The sequence below is a fragment of the Protomyctophum bolini genome (assembly GCF_963924005.1).
Source record: "Protomyctophum bolini genome assembly, chromosome: 12".
Taxonomy (NCBI): domain Eukaryota; kingdom Metazoa; phylum Chordata; class Actinopteri; order Myctophiformes; family Myctophidae; genus Protomyctophum; species Protomyctophum bolini.
In genome coordinates, this window is record NC_137873.1 from 24,254,043 (window position 1) to 24,270,054 (window position 16,012).

Here is a 16,012-nt window from a genome sequence, read left to right on the forward strand (position 1 = left end):
GTGGCGTGCGTGCCCACGGGGTAGGTGAGGAGGGTGGGGTTGGTGCGCGCCACGGTGACGTTGGGCCCGTCCACCGGTGTGTAGCGGATCGACAGCACGTCCAGCTCCTCTGAGAGCACCGGGATGCTCCACACACACCCCGACAATGGCGACAATGGCGGCGACGAAGGGGACAGCGGTGCCTTGGATGATCTAATAGCGCTAAATTTGTCCACCACCTCGGCGGCGATCGCTGAGCTATTGCTGGGTGCAGTGGAGTTGCCGTCGCTGCTGCCGTTGCGCTGGGGCTTGTTGATGAAATCGTCCCCCGCGAGGCCGACGCTCTTCGGCTTACAGTCCACTGACAGAGACAACGAGGTAAGAGAGATAGATGGATTTTTAAAACTCCTCCTGCCATATGAAGTATACAGATGTTCCGATACTAGTTTAGGAAAATGCTGGTATCGGCATCGGCGCGTTTCGGCCAGGTGGGCCACTGTCCTAGATTTGTTTGGGGTGCATACTTAGTTTAGACTAGTCATTGGTTAGACGTGGGTTAAGGTTACAGTAGGTTTAGGTGTGCTGCCCCGTGGGAGGTTAGGTTTAGGGTGAGGGTTTGAGATAGCTTGTAGTTGTAGGACTAATGACTGGTCTAACTCTAACCAATGACTAGTCTAAACCAAAAACTGTCTAAACTAAGTACTGCACCCGATTTGTTTAAATGACACACTGGTATTGGCATCGGAATAGGTACATCTCTAATATGAAGTGCCCTGGTGTTAACGACACGACCACAACACCCTGGGTTCCTTTTCCCACCTGTATGTAACACTGTATGTATATTCCCCAGGGTGTCACAGTCATCCTCATCTTAAAAATAAGACTTATATGTTCTTGTATATTCCCCCTCCCTCTTTGCCAACGTGTCACAATTGTTTTGACTGACCTTTCCACTTGCGTCTTCCTTAAGAGTCAAAACTCTGGAAGACGCAAGTCGACACGTCAGTCACAACTGCAAAATTGTGACTGACCAGACTAACCAGTCGATTGCTCCAGTATATTTTATTTATAGTCTCTCCTGAAGTGCCCAGGTATTATTTTCTCTGTGTCACGTCTGTTCTGCCAGACAGACATACCTAAGAGATCATAGGACGCTAGTGTATTATCACAAAATGTGAGCTTGTAGATATTAATATTAAATTATGATTTATTAATCCTATTCAAGGCAAAAGTTAGAACGAATGGTGATATTGATTTGAAGTCACACCCTATGCTGTTCCACAGCTCACCTGAATAGACCGACGTGACGTTGAAGGCGACAGTGCGGTTGTCACTGCGGTTGACGCTCTCCACAACGACCCGCATCCAGGTGTTCCAGGGCGGGGCCGAGAGGGTTGCCGAGCAGCCGGCGGTGGAGCAGTTCACCGTCACCGTGCCCGCCGTGGCGGAGGAGGAGCCGAGGCTCAGGACCAGCGCACACGCCGCCGTGCTCTCTGGATCATGTTCCAGCTCCAACCAAGAGCAGCCGCTGACGGAGACGGAGAGAGACGAGGCGAACTGCGGCACGAATGACCTGGAACACACGGAACGTGCACAACTCGTTGCTGTCGGAACAGAAACCCTAATATCTCCATATTTCATAAATTAAAGCCCGACTTTGTCACACTATGACTATAGTGTCACATACACAGTTTTAGTAAAAAGTGGAGAAGTGTAGTTATGAATGTGATTATATGTGTTTTGAAACACATATAAGAGCTTGTGACTAAATAATAACTACATTGGATCAATTGCAGCCCAGGTTCTTTTTCCCCCATTTCCTGAAAAACCCATTCTCACTTCTAGTGTGCGGACCAAAAACAATAGTTTTTTGTGTTGACACTTGTTTCGGAATTTTTTAAACCAGTGGTTTTTAACCAGTGGTTCGGGGACCACCAGTGGTCCTTGAGGCGGTTGGTGGTCCCCAACCAAATGATGGAGAGTCGGTAACTAAATTGACCCTTACAGATCTTAAACTTCTGGGAGCATAAAATGAAACCCAATGGACCCATACGGTTTCATTTTACCCTCTCAAGAGTTAAATTATTGTTAATTTACAAGAAGTCTACACAGTTAGATAATATAGAAGAATTGTTATTTTGATCAACGTTTGCCTGTTATCTCTCCTATGGTACCACATCAATACAGCATGGAATTGTAGACAAGATCTTATCCAACGACAACCAAATATTCTTTAGTTTTGGGTCTGAGAGGCTAAATCTCATCAAATGGTGGTCCGTGGCTCAAATGCCAAATAAATAATGGTCCTTGAAATGAAAAGGGTTGGTTTTCAACTGCTGTTTTAATGCCATTTCCCTTGTGACTGTACTTATGTCTATCCCCTTATGACTGGCTAGTCTAGTAGTGATACAATCACGCACGCTCAGCACAGTCTCCTGACTCTTTTCGCTCCCCTTGAAAATAGCTGTCACAGTGTTATAGCTTGTGAGTGTTAGCTAAAGATGACGTATGTGAAGAGTCTCTGTAAAATGTTACGGTTTTGAATGACAAATTATGATTAAAAACCTTTCCCTAAAGGGCGAGGTCGCGTACACGCATCCGCCTCGTTGACGGCAGTCTGCTGGGCGAGCGCTGGTGCTTTGGCATGGGGGGTCAGATCAACATGGAATGAATTCTGTACTGGCCATATATACAGTAAGGAGCATGTCTTGAGTGTACAGAGTCTGATGAGGTCAGATCAACATATGGAATGTCAGAACAGGTCAGCTCTATATTTGGAGATCTAAGGGTGGTAGCAGGGACATTCTCTTGAGTGTACAGGGTTTGAGGAGGGCTGGGCCTTAATTGTCAGGCTTGTTGAGAACCCTAGTTTTCACCGGTTGCCGGGCACGGCTGCACTAATAACTTTGGGGCAGGCCCTTCTAGTTTGAATGGACAGTGATGTCACGAGACCTGGGCACTATATATGGGGGCATTCCCATGTATGGGGATTTTGACTGACGGGAAATGTACGATTTCATAGTAAATGCGACCTGCAGTCGCAATCAGACATACTGTACCTACAGTATAGCTCGATTATGTAGAAGGTGAACAATATGAGCAGATGACAAGACAGCGCAATGGCAAGCATTTCACTCCTTAAATGAGACGAGTGAGACAGTACCATACTACCATTATGGTATGGTGACAGGTCACAATAAGTTATGGATTTAAGATATCAGTGTGCAAGGCTGAATTACTTCAGTAGATTAAAATGGACTAAACGGGGTAGGTGTGAAAGGACCACATGTCAACCCTGTGTGGAGTTTCACTATCACTCTGGGCCCGAATCTCCAAGCTTGGCCACAAGAGGTGAATATCTAGTGAGTGGACCCAATGACGTTAGTAAGTCAAAAGCTCTTGTTAATACTTTTTATTGGATAAATTGTTATAAAACCCATAGACAGGCTTAACCCCTTGCTACCATGACATTGTATGAACTCAATTTGTTTGATCAAACAGTTTTGACTTGCAGATTAACTCGGACAGTGTTACAGAGTTACAGTAGTCGAGACCTTTACAGGTAGCGTTGAGGTATATGAAAATGGATTATTGTAGAATGTATTGTGATTAAACATATTATCGCGATAATCCAAATATGCTTAAAACTTAAAATTACACTTTTGTTAATCACAGCATCCCTATACAGGGGGAACATTCAGCAACTATAGCATATCTACAAGCTCAAGTTCAAGTGGGTTCAAGTACACACACACACACACACACACCCACACACACACTTACTTGAGGCGTGCAGGACTGTCGGGGGCGGCGGTCTGGAGGAGAGGAGTGGCTTGCTGTAGGATGGGCGTGTCAACAGCTCTCCTGACTGACAGCTGAGGCAACAAGAAGTATGTGCACGATGGAAACCCCTATATGACAAAATGACTTGTTTTAATGATCCTATTAATAAATCACTGTGCTGCTGGAGCTCACTCCACTGTGTGGAATGAGGTTAAGCAGAGATAACCTGTTCGCACTGCCTGTGGGACAACTTGCAGCCAAATGCATAGTTCAGTTTGCTGTCTCACTGTGATTCACTATATCAGTGATAGTGAATTATAGTGAGACATATCACACTAACTTTAACTTCTGAGAGCATAAAATGAAACCAAATGGACCTGTACGGTTTCATTTTACCCTCTCAAGAGGTCTTACAAGAAGTCTACACAGTTAGATAATATAGAAGAATTGTTATTTTGATCAACGTTTGCCTGTTATCTCTCCTATTAGAGAGATAACAGGCAAACAGGCAAATAAGAGATAACAGACTAAATTGATGTGGTACTACCACATACAGCATGGAATTGTAGACAAAATCTTATCCAACGACAACAAAATATTCTTTAGTTTGCCGTCTCACTATGATTCACTATAACACTATCATTCACTCTTATGCTGTTCCTACTGCTGTATGACTACTACAGAGACCACTACAAAGCTAATTCAATGTCCCCAGGATATCTTTTCATTATGTGACTAACCTTAACAACCTCAGTCACGGTGCTGCTGAGCAACAATACAATGGTGCTTATCAACTCGTTAAGTCAACCCAATATTACTTAATCTAGCCAGTGTGTTCAGCTAAAAGGGCCAGTGTTTGCAACATATCAATCACAAACATGACAACTGTATTGGCAGCAGGGCAGCGAGCATATTTCACAAAGGAAGAGCAAACAATAATCTTAAGACAACCAGCAACATATAAATTTGTTGCTGGTTGGGTAGGGTTCTTGTTGTTTACTCCAATCTTGCACTTTCTAATTCACTAATTCATTCAGAGCGTCTGCTTCTTCTTCTTGTCCCTTGGGCTGTTCCCTTCAGGGACAGTGAACCATCAGCCTCCATCTCACCATGTCCTCTACCACCTCTTCTTTCACACCAACTAACTTCATGTCCTCTTTCACTACATCCATAAATCTCCTTTTTGGTCTTCCTCTAGGCCTCCTGCCTGGCAGTACCGACCTCAACACCCTTCTAAGTACTGATATTCTCACTATCCCTCCTCCTCTGCTCAACAACACCGCTGGCTGGCTGCAGTTATACAGTAGTCTCAGTCTCAGTCTGGCTTTATGTCCAAAACATTTAAGATGCGTTGTCCCTCTGATGTACTAGTTCCTGATCCTATATCCATCCTTGCTACTCCCAGAGAACCTCAACATTTTATTCTCTGCTACCTCCAGCTCTGCATCCTAACTTCCTCAGTGCGACTGTCTCTAAATCATACAACATAGCTGGTCTCACCACCGTCCACATTCTCTATTGCTCTGGAATGTTTACCATTAGTACTTAAAGTCCTCCACCTTCTTTATGACTGCTCCCTGTAACGTCACTGTTCCACTTGACTTGGGTTCCTCTCATTCACACAGTATTCGGTGTTGCTGCGGCTAACCTTCATTCCTCTCCTTTCCAGGACATATGGCCTCTCAGTCTCCACCACTCTATATGCTCCTCTACCTGCTCACTGCTCTCACTACAGATCACAATGTTATCTGCAGCTTTATGCACACATCATGGTCCATGGGGATTCCATAGCGAACAAGTGCTCATTATTGAATGCAGACCCACTTCCACCTTGAAGTCCTCTGTCACACCCATAGCACTTCACCACTGTCTTACATCTTTCATACATGTCCTGCTCCACTCTAACATATGTCTCCGTCACTCCAGACTACTCATACAATACCACAGTCCACGTTGTTAATAGGGACTTTAAGCAACAACGGTTTTCAGGCTACGCTACGCGGAAGTACGGCGGCTATGACGCATGATCAGCAGTGGAAAGAGGAAGGTGCTGGAGCAATCTGTGTTATTGTTCTAAAACCGTTTTAATAAACATGGTTAATAAGACATATGGTATTAGTGTTATTTCTTCATTCAGAGCATGCCAACACATTACACAACATAAGAGAGAGCAATTGGTGTAAATGTGTGACAGCTATAATTTCATGGCGTTGTAGACACTACGTGTAAGTGTAGGGTCTGCCGTAGTAGAAAGGGCTGCGACGGAGAGCAGGTTTATGTATCGAGCTGATCCATTTCCTGTTGCCGGAACGGACTGCCGTAGCCGTCCTATTAGTATTATCTCTTGAAAATTGAGTGAAGTTGATAGAAATTCTAGGGCGGTCGCTGTTTTATTATGAATTATTTTCAATATCAAAATATAAAGAAAACAGACACACACCTTCTGTTCAATCCTCCCGTCGTCTTCCGGCAAGTGGGCGGCAATGTACCAGTCCCCGGGAGCCGGGGCCGAGAGGTTAAAGGTCACGGAGTTTTGCGACGTCACCAGCAGGGACAGAGAGAAGGCGGGACTCCACAGTGTGGTGTTGGGGAACACTGTACCCACTGGGTCTATGACCGGTGGAGCGCCCCATCGCATATGACTGAGACGGGCGCACACATGCACACACGCACACACACACACACACACACACACACACACACACACACACACACACACACACACACACACACACAATACAAATGAGTAAAGAAGAACATGTTTAGGGCAGTGGTGCTCAAACTGCAGAATTTCAAGGAGCCCCTGCAGTTTGATATGCATTAGGGCAGGCCACGGACCCCCATAGCTCCATAGAGTCTGTACAGTTTGATGTGCATTAGGCCACGGACCCCCATAGCTCCATAGAGTCTGTACAGTTTGATGTGCATTAGGCCACGGACCCCCATAGCTCCATAGAGTCTGTACAGTTTGATGTGCATTAGGCCACGGACCCCCATAGCTCCATAGAGTCTGTACAGTTTGATATGCATTAGGCCATGGACCCCCATAACTCCATAGAGTCTGTACAGTTTGATATGCATTAGGCCATGGACCCCCATAGCTCCATAGAGTCTGTACAGTTTGATATGCATTAGGCCATGGACCCCCATAGCTCCATAGAGTCTGTACAGTTTGATATGCATTAGGCCATGGACCCCCATAGCTCCATAGAGTCTGTACAGTTTGATATGCATTAGGCCATGGACCCCCATAGCTCCATAGAGTCTGTACAGTTTGATATGCATTAGGCCACGGACCCCCATAGCTCCATAGAGTCTGTACAGTTTGATGTGCATTAGGCCATGGACCCCCATAGCTCCATAGAGTCTGTACACTTGGAACCAAATGTACCCGTATTTGTACACTTTGACCCATTTGCAGATTATACAGTCAGTCAGTCAAACTTTTGTGAATTATGCGGTAGATTTGGAGTTTGGGTTTTTTCTTGTCTTGATCTCCAGTCCTTTCCCCATGATCTCCCCCCATGCTGCTTGCATGGCATGATCATTGCTGGATCAGCCCTTGTTTGGACCATCCACTGGCCAGCTGCTGGTACCATAGCTGATTTCATCGGAAATGTAAAGAAACGTCTGACTTAATATCTGTTACACAGTGATGGTACTATGGAAGTGTCAGTAACTCACATGGAGACGTTGTGCTGCCCACAGTGGAACCCGGTGCCTTTAGTCACAGAGAACAGCCAGCGGGCGACAGCCGCGTCCTCAGGAATGTGGAACCTTTGCAACCTCACACTGCCGAACCAGCTGTACCGCGACAGCTTCTGTGCAGGCTTAGATGACACTTCTGACACGAAGGTCACCTGTCCATCTGAAACCACACAACAAACAAACACTTTGTATTTATATTATAGTATGACAGAGCACACAGGCTACAGCACGTCACATCTATTTTCACTCTTACATTAACCCATTCTGGACGGGAGTCGGGAACACCTTTTGGTGTTTTAAGCACTATGTTATACTAAAAAATAGCAGATCTACAAGCAACGAGATTGTAGATCTGCAATTTTTGAAAAATCGTGAAAATGTGGCACAAATCTTTCAATAAATATTCTTTCACAGCGACATTTTTATAATTTTTATCCCACGATTTTGTAACCCATTTTTCACCCCTGTGTCAATCATCTAATGTGATCCTGGGCTCTACACTGGTCAGGGGGAGGCAGTTTAGTGACCAGGATTACTGCATGTTTTTGTGAGGGTACCTACCCTAGGGGACACGGGGAGAACATGCAAACTCCACACAGAAAGGCCCTTTCGCCAACCCCGCCTCGGGGCTTCGGGTATGGGCACTGATGACGTGGAGGAGAGGACACGCCACCAGCACCCACAGCGTCCCGAGCGGGAATCGAACCCAGGACCTTCTAGCTATGAGGCGACAGCACTACCAACTGTGCCACCGTGCCCCCTTCGCAGCGAACGTTTTTAACTCAAATCTTTGCTCCTGGGGAACCTGCCTGGAACAACATTTTCAGATGGGGGCCAAATACAGATACTTCTGGTGGTCCTTGACATGAAAAAGGTTGAGTACCACTGACATAAAAACATAGGTTTTTAAGGATTTAGAAGACATTTTTTAAAGTCGGCCTCAATCGTAAATGGGTTAAAAAAGCAAAACATTTGCTCAATATGCGGGACACCAGAGATACTTTGAGATTTGAATCTACTGATGATATGTATTTCTGTTCCATTTTGCATGCGGAGCACTCCATTGAGAAAGAGAACTTGGTCTAAACCACTGGTTCCCAAACTTTTTCATGTCAAGGACCCCATTTGAAAAGATATGCCAGGGAGCCCCATGAGAGAAGATTTTTACAGCTCTAACAGTGATTCTCAACCCGTTTCATTTCAAGGACCTGTAGTTTGAGATGCATTAGTCAGGGTTCCCAAACTGTGGTGCACGACATGAAAAGGGTAATGGCGGTTTTATGGTGATATTTGGCACAAACGGCAAAATCCGGTAAACCACCTGGAACTCCCTCAAGGACCCCTGGAGGAGGTCCCCTGAATTAGCCTAAATCTGGAACATTACCTGTTGTGATGAAAAATAAGACTATCTTTTTCATCACAACAGATAATGTTCCAGATTTAAGAACTATTTTAAAATTATAATAAGAAAAATAGCAAGTACTTGAGAGTCAGGATTTAATGCAACTGTATTCATCACATGTATAAATGATACATGCTATGCAATATAAATAACATAATAATTATGATACAAATTTAATTAAAAAAATCAGTAATGTGTGTAAAATCTCTCTTTACATGTGTATGCATATTTACATTGTGTGCAAGTTATATTACCACAGTGTTATTACCTTTGTGTACGTAAGTATGAGTACACTAAGGAACGTTAGTCTATACTAATACTCTATAGACACTACTGTATCATACTGTATCACTATGTACATAAAAGGGGATACAAGACAGGTGGGCAGTTTCTGTTGAAAATGGGCCATTTTGTCCAAAACATTATACTTGTATAATTATATATTAAGTATAAGTAATGTATAATATGAATGTGAATGATGCATCATTATCAGACTTAAATTGTATCTTTCAACTTCTTTGTTTGTCCCAAAATGACTGGATATGGATATACAGGTTTTGCAGCAATTTGTAGCAACTGTAGAAATATTAGTCAGACCTTATTGTCGAATGTGCAGGGCATATGTTAAAATCATGTATACTTGATTTTACTTAAAAGGACATCATTCGAAACGTCGTCTTCATTCTGTCGCCAATAATACAGGCGTCCAACTGAAGCTAGCTGTCAAGTTAGCAAACATGCTAATAATATTGAGACTTCATATCATATGATATCATATCCTTTATGCAGTAACGTTTACAAAGAATACAGACTTACCGTGTCCTAAAGACACCACGGTCAGAGCAATAAAAAGCACACTCCGTAGAACATGTGCGTCCATATTTCCACTGTGGTTTTATGAAGAGCTACATGTTTCTTTGACAACATCAGAGGCAGCCAGGCAGGTGTACAGTACAGTATAGTATGCTGCCAGTGCCTACCTTATCTGGGGCAAATACTTGACCTAGAACACTTCCTGGTTCCAATATGTGACGTCAGAGGCTGAGCAGCGTGTCGTGTGGGTGTTGACAACAGGGTTGACAATGTTGACATTGTGGATGGTAGTCTATGATGGTGACGCGCCATGCAGTGGTGGAAGAAGCTTTCACATGTTTTTGTGGGCACCAAAACATTCTGGGCAAAAAATAGGGACAACTGGGGCCTGGGCACCGGACATGTAGGCAGTAGGCAGTATAGGCACCCTGAAGACAGTGAAGAGTGGGCACTTTGGGGTGGAGCACATATAAGAAGAGTGGGCATGCAAGGTAAATCTGGGCATCCAGTAAATGCCACAATGGAGAAAAGAAAGGTGAAAGTAAAGTCTGGTATTCAAAATATATTTAAAACGTCTCTAGAAAATAGCAGATCTACAAGCTCACAAGCTTTGTAGATCGACCAAAGTATGTTTTGTAATACCAGTAATCAAAATCTACAAAGTACTATAGTTTTCAAATAATTATATTTATAGTGGCTTAAGCACACGTCTAGAAATGTGGTTAACTTTACACCACTACTGGGTAACGCGAGGTATGTGTTTTGACGATTAAAATAATAAACATTCCAAATGAAATGGGTCCAAGTTTATGTCGTCCCGTTGCAGTGTCTATAAACGTCAGCTGACTAATACAATTTGCAAAGACACAAGGCAGCTGTTCCATAGCAACGTAATTGCACTGACATGGTCGTCCATCTTCTCTACGCCTCATATGGTCACTAGAGGGCGCAATTGACAAGCTTTGGAGATTCATGATAAGGGAAAGAAAATGTTTTTCAAGTGTTCATTAAAAAGAGAAATGTATACCGTGTTAAATTAATGTTACGTTTTATTACAAAAAATAATAATTTACAATGTACCATCTAATTACATCACAAATGTTAGCCCTATGTTTACGTCACAAGCAGTGATTGGCAAATTATGTGTACATGTGCAGATTATGACACCATCTTTCCGGTGGCTTTAATAAATACACAGAATGAGAAAACCATGACCCAATAGATGAAATTCTAAACAGCATTTCAGTGATAATTTCACTTCCGTCCAACTGAGCAGCCAAACGGTGACTTTAAAATGCACCAGCAATGCATTTAATTGTGTGCAATTCATCCTAATGACTGACTACCGAGATATTTCTTCACTCTTCGTCACATGAAGTGAAGACATAAAACATCCCAACTTCATGGTATGCAGTACAGTATTTCCTTTCAAAACTGTCTAGCCTATCTCTGGGGTGTTTTCCCTTTTGCTAAAGTTTTAAATAGTCTATTTTCTATCACCAGAGCAGAACCACGAACCATACTGCACATACAGTAGGCTACAGATCCTGTATTTGTGGGATCTAATTCATGTCTAACCACTTCATAACTGCAAGGTCCGCTGCAATCATTGGATATGAACTGAACTGCCAAACCCCAAGGATCATCATCAGTCAATTCAAATTGTGCTTTAGGCTATTATGGAATTTCATAAAAATGTCACGTCATCTTGGGACTCCACCCAGTGCCATTGAGCATCATAGCCCAGCAGAAGCCCCTCTCTACTGGGCGTGTTCTTCTCCTCCTCTCTCACATCGTCCTTACACGCGCTGGGGCTCTCCTTAGGGAGACCATAGTGCGTTTGACTCTGGTTTGGGGAATTATTTGTCACCTTCCTCCTGGCAGTCCTGGAAGATACTGCCCTGACCAAGGCTTTCCTGACTGACTCAGAGCTGGTTTTGAAGTCCTGTGTTGCACCCGAGTCCTGCAGCTTCAGCGGCATGGCACTGACCAGACTGTTGGGAGTGCCGGGACAGGTGCTTGACCCGTGCCCGTCCCTCATGGAGAAACCAGGTGTGGGAGTGGAGGCTGAAGGAGGCCTCTCCTTCGCAGATTCACGGCTCAGCGTGTCAAAGTAGCTCTCAGCACAATCTGAGAGATCATTGTCGAGGTCAGACTCTCCTGTACATTCCTCACCAACAACAGTGTCATGTGGATCCGGCTGGCTGCTTGGACTGGGGCTTTCCCTGCCAGAGCAAATAGTAAATGTGTTTTTAGTATTCAACTCAAAAGAATCATTTTCAGACTTACTTAAAGTAGGACTGGGCGATATGGACTCATCAAATAGCCTATCACAATATTTCGGCAAAATACGGCAAAATATCTCAACATTGCATTGTGACAAATTCTGACAATGTAACAGGTTGTATATAGATCTGCTATTTCTTTTTATATATACCTGCAGGGGGACATAGAGGGTCCGAGCCCCTCGATGGTGACCAGGCTGCTGAGGCTGCTGCTCCGGCTGGCCAGGGCGCCGCGCTCCTCCATCATCCAGCGCACGGCCTCGATGCCCTCGTGTACCGCTACCAGCTGACGCAGGATCCTCACGTCGGCTGAACGCAAGCAGGTCTGCAGGAGCGTCAGGGTGGGTTAGACCAGTCGTTCTCAAGTATCTCAACCGTTTCATTTCCCTCAGTTTGATATGCATTAATACTAGGCCATGGTCCCCCTTTTGATGGGATTTTTATGTCTAGGACCCCGGTATACACTGCATAATCCGCGTGTTACTGTAATTTCCCTCTGACAGTGTACAGGGCTACAGGCACATTTGGTGCCATTTGTAGTTGTACACTGTCAAAGTTACAGACTTTGTAAAGTGCCTATTTTGCTATTTTGCCAGTAATTTAGCTGGACCTCTGGACCTTGCCTGGACCTCTGGGGGTCCCTGGACCCCACCTTAAGAGCCAGTGGATTAAAGTCTATAATCAGCAGATGCCTGTGTTTGCATGATGTGCGCATACTATAGGTATGTGTGTGTGTGTGTGTGTGTGTGTGTGTGTGTGTGTGTGTGTGTGTGTGTGTGTGTGTGTGTGTGTGTGTGTGTGTGTGTGTGTGCGCGTGTGTGTGTGTGTCCATGCGTGCGTGCGTGCGTGCATGCCCAATGAACCTTAGAATATAGATTACTGTACTCTGAGCTCAGCAGAAAGGCTATCTCTCGTCTCCAACTTGTACAGAATTCAGCAGCTATATTGACCAACTCTAGGAGGTGCGTCCTGGCCTCCCTTCACTGGCTGCCAGTGAGTTTTAGAATTGATTGTAAGATTTTACTGACAACTTTTAAAGCCATGCAAGGTCAGGCTCCCGGTTACATTTTAGACATGCTGGAAGTCTGGAACCTTAAAGGAGAAATCCATGCTAGAATGCTTTCTTATGTTTCTTACCTTTCTTTGTAGTTGTTACGTCCCCACCAAAGAGGTCCAGGTGTTTTTTTGTGCAAAAACTCCTTATTGGCTATTTTCCCTACCATAAGCCTGAATTGCATTGCATTGAATGGGAATTGAATGGGGCTATGGGGTGTTATGTTAGTTCGCTTATTTCCATCGAAAGAAGTAGTAAAGTGTGCCGCTTGGGATATTATTTACATTATGAAGAGAGGATATATACAAAGAAATTATCATTTTGAGCGATGGAAATAAGCAAATTAGCACAACACCCCATAGCCCCATTCAATTCCCATTCAATTCAATGCAATTCATTTAGGGCTTATGGTAGGGAAAATAGCCAATAAGGAGCTTTTGCACAAAATAACACCTGGACCTCTTTGATGGGGACGTAACAACTACAAAGAAAGGTAAGAAAGCCTTTTAGTATGGAATGTGCAAGCGTACAAGTACTGTGGTCGGCTGCGTATGTATGGTATGTATATCATGGTATGTATGGTATGTAAGATATGTTTCAATGTTGGGTGGGTAAAAGGTATAACGTATGTATGTATACATGTGTGTATGTATCTATGTCGGTATAAGAATGGTGGTTCCTTATTGGCTGTTGATGGTTATGTAACTAAGGTACGCTTCAAGGTAGGTATAAGGTCAATAAGGGGTCTAAAGGATTTAGAACAGCAGTCGTAATAGACATTAGTTAGTAGCACATAGAAGCACACAGACGGACACACACATTCAAACCTGGGAGCTGACCAGTACTACCTCAGTCTTATACTGTTGGCCACTAAGTAACTCCACTGGAGCAGTTGGGGGTTCAGTGCCTTGCTCAAGGCACTTCAGCAAGTGATTGATGACAAATCACTTACCTACCCAGAGTTTTCCTGCCCGTCTGGTGAATCGAACCGGAAACCTTTCGGCAACAAGGGTACTCCTCTAACCCTTAGGCCACCGCTGTTCCATTGGCTGATCACCCCATAGCGATGATTTTATTGGCTGAGCAAAGTACATATTGAAGATAAAGGGCAGAAAAGTGAAGTAATTGGCCCGGAATGACTTTTGTAATGATTTGATTCGCGAGGACGGAATGTGATGTATGATGACAAGAGTGGTTAGAGAAACCCTCACTTCACACGAGTGTGATTTTTATTATATAAGACATAAATCGCATAAATCGGAGTGAGGGTGATGATGAGACAACAGATAGCTAGAGGCAGATGAACAGATAAACAGATAAACAGGTAGGCCTATTCAATGTTGGAATGTGTCAAATGAATGGAGGTGAAAGATGGAAAGACAGCAGGAGCGTGTTGAAACCGCTGTCATTGTCTATCACAATTAATCAACATTCAGGTGACGATGTTACTCCGAATCAAGAAAACTCCACAACAAACTAGAACAAGTTGGATGAGTTAGTGTAAAAGTAAGACTCAACCTATAGGCAAATGCACAGTATTGTACAGTAGGCCTACTTGTATAGGCTGCGCGCGCACACACACACACACACACACACACACACACACACACACACACACACACACACACACACACACACACACACACACACACACACACACACACACACACAGACACAGACACAGATCAACAGGTAGGCTATTGCTTTGTATTAGAAACCACCTAAATGAACGACAGATGAAAACAGTGCAAATCTTTACCATCTCCAGTTTCAACTGTCTAATCTTGTCACAGAAACTGTCAGCAACGCTGGCATTGCAATGATCCACTCTGTCCACATCATCTGAACTCCAACCAGGATCCTCTTGGCGTTGAGCTGCATCCCTCATCCACATCAGAAGGCTCTCCGGCGTCTTCATCCCAAGCTTGCACTCCAGCTCTTTCAAATCCGGCATGGAATCGTTCTCCGTTCCCTCTGCCATTACAGTAAACAAGTCTCCTTCTTCAAGTGTTTTGCGCCCACATGCAGTCGCGATTCAGCAGCCACTTGACTTCACCCTTTAGAGGGCCAATGAGAATCGGATAGGGATGGCCCCCCTGATGAGCAAGAAGAACAGTCCTAATCTGTCAACTTAATGAGTCCTCATTCCCAACTCCACTGTGACCTCAGTGAACGACCACAGTGTCCACAGAACCATCTAAAGAGCCAAAATATAAATTAGAACTCGCTGGAATTGTTATCATCTGTCCTGCCGCTTATTATGCACAGAGTTATGGCACTGTGCTGGTGCACCCTAGAATAGAATGTTGGAAATGTTGTCAATAGTCCTCTGACAATAGTTGGAATGTCACGCTGGCAATACACGTCCATGTGGCAATCACGTGGTGGGGCCACCTGTCAATCACAGCTCTGTGTGTGTGTGTGTGTGTGTGTGTGTGTGTGTCTATTACACACACACACACACACACACACACACACACACACACACACACACTGTGTCACACACACACACACACACACACACACACACACACACACACACACACACACACACACACACACACACACACACACACACACACACACACACACACACACACACACACACACACACACACAGTATCCATCGTCCACACTGAAGGTGTACACAGACTTTGCTTCATGTTCGTGCTTCTCTTTAGGATGACATTATAGCTTACTATTCACTACAGAGTGGCGTCGATTACAGCCAATGAAGGGGTTGTAGAGATTCCAAACTGGTTGATGACGAGTGTAGTAGGAAGAATGAATTTGTCTATCCACCGTCAGGATGGGGATGAGCTCTGTCCGGGTAATAGCGGGTATACTAGTTCTCTATCTGTGCAAATTTCCTAGTTTATTAAACTTAAATTGACTACTATTGAAAAATCCTTTGAAAAGGCAGTTGCCATAACCCACCATTAGAGGGAGTCAAACACTGACGCATCCACTATAAGACTGAGTTAGCCA

General features: G+C 44.2%; 2 protein-coding genes across 3 annotated transcripts in view; both read right to left on the reverse strand.

Moving 5' to 3' along the window:
• The window catches only part of pgap6 (post-glycosylphosphatidylinositol attachment to proteins 6), a 14,421-nt gene extending 4,559 nt beyond the window's left edge, over nt 1–9,862 (reverse strand). For both annotated transcript variants that reach the window (XM_080778010.1, XM_080778009.1), the window contains exons 1-6: nt 9,689–9,862; nt 7,447–7,630; nt 6,203–6,404; nt 3,763–3,890; nt 1,269–1,552; nt 1–340 (exon numbers count right to left, since the gene is read on the reverse strand). The exon at nt 1–340 is cut by the window's left edge and continues 37 nt beyond it. In XM_080778010.1, coding sequence (XP_080634136.1) covers nt 1–340; nt 1,269–1,552; nt 3,763–3,890; nt 6,203–6,404; nt 7,447–7,630; nt 9,689–9,752 — 1,202 coding nt within the window. In that variant the 5' untranslated portion in view covers nt 9,753–9,862. The remainder of the gene's footprint in view (nt 341–1,268; nt 1,553–3,762; nt 3,891–6,202; nt 6,405–7,446; nt 7,631–9,688) is intronic.
• A 1,510-nt stretch (nt 9,863–11,372) lies between these two features.
• Nucleotides 11,373–15,075, reverse strand: LOC308326160 (leucine rich adaptor protein 1-like; the record flags this gene model as incomplete). Its single annotated transcript, XM_080778967.1, has 3 exons — nt 14,784–15,075; nt 12,123–12,295; nt 11,373–11,910 (listed from the first exon to the last, which is right to left on the reverse strand). Exons 1-3 carry the CDS (start codon nt 15,003–15,005, stop codon nt 11,373–11,375), a joined length of 933 nt encoding a protein of 310 aa, XP_080635093.1. The 5' UTR covers nt 15,006–15,075.
• Between the last annotated feature and the right edge of the window lie 937 nt (nt 15,076–16,012).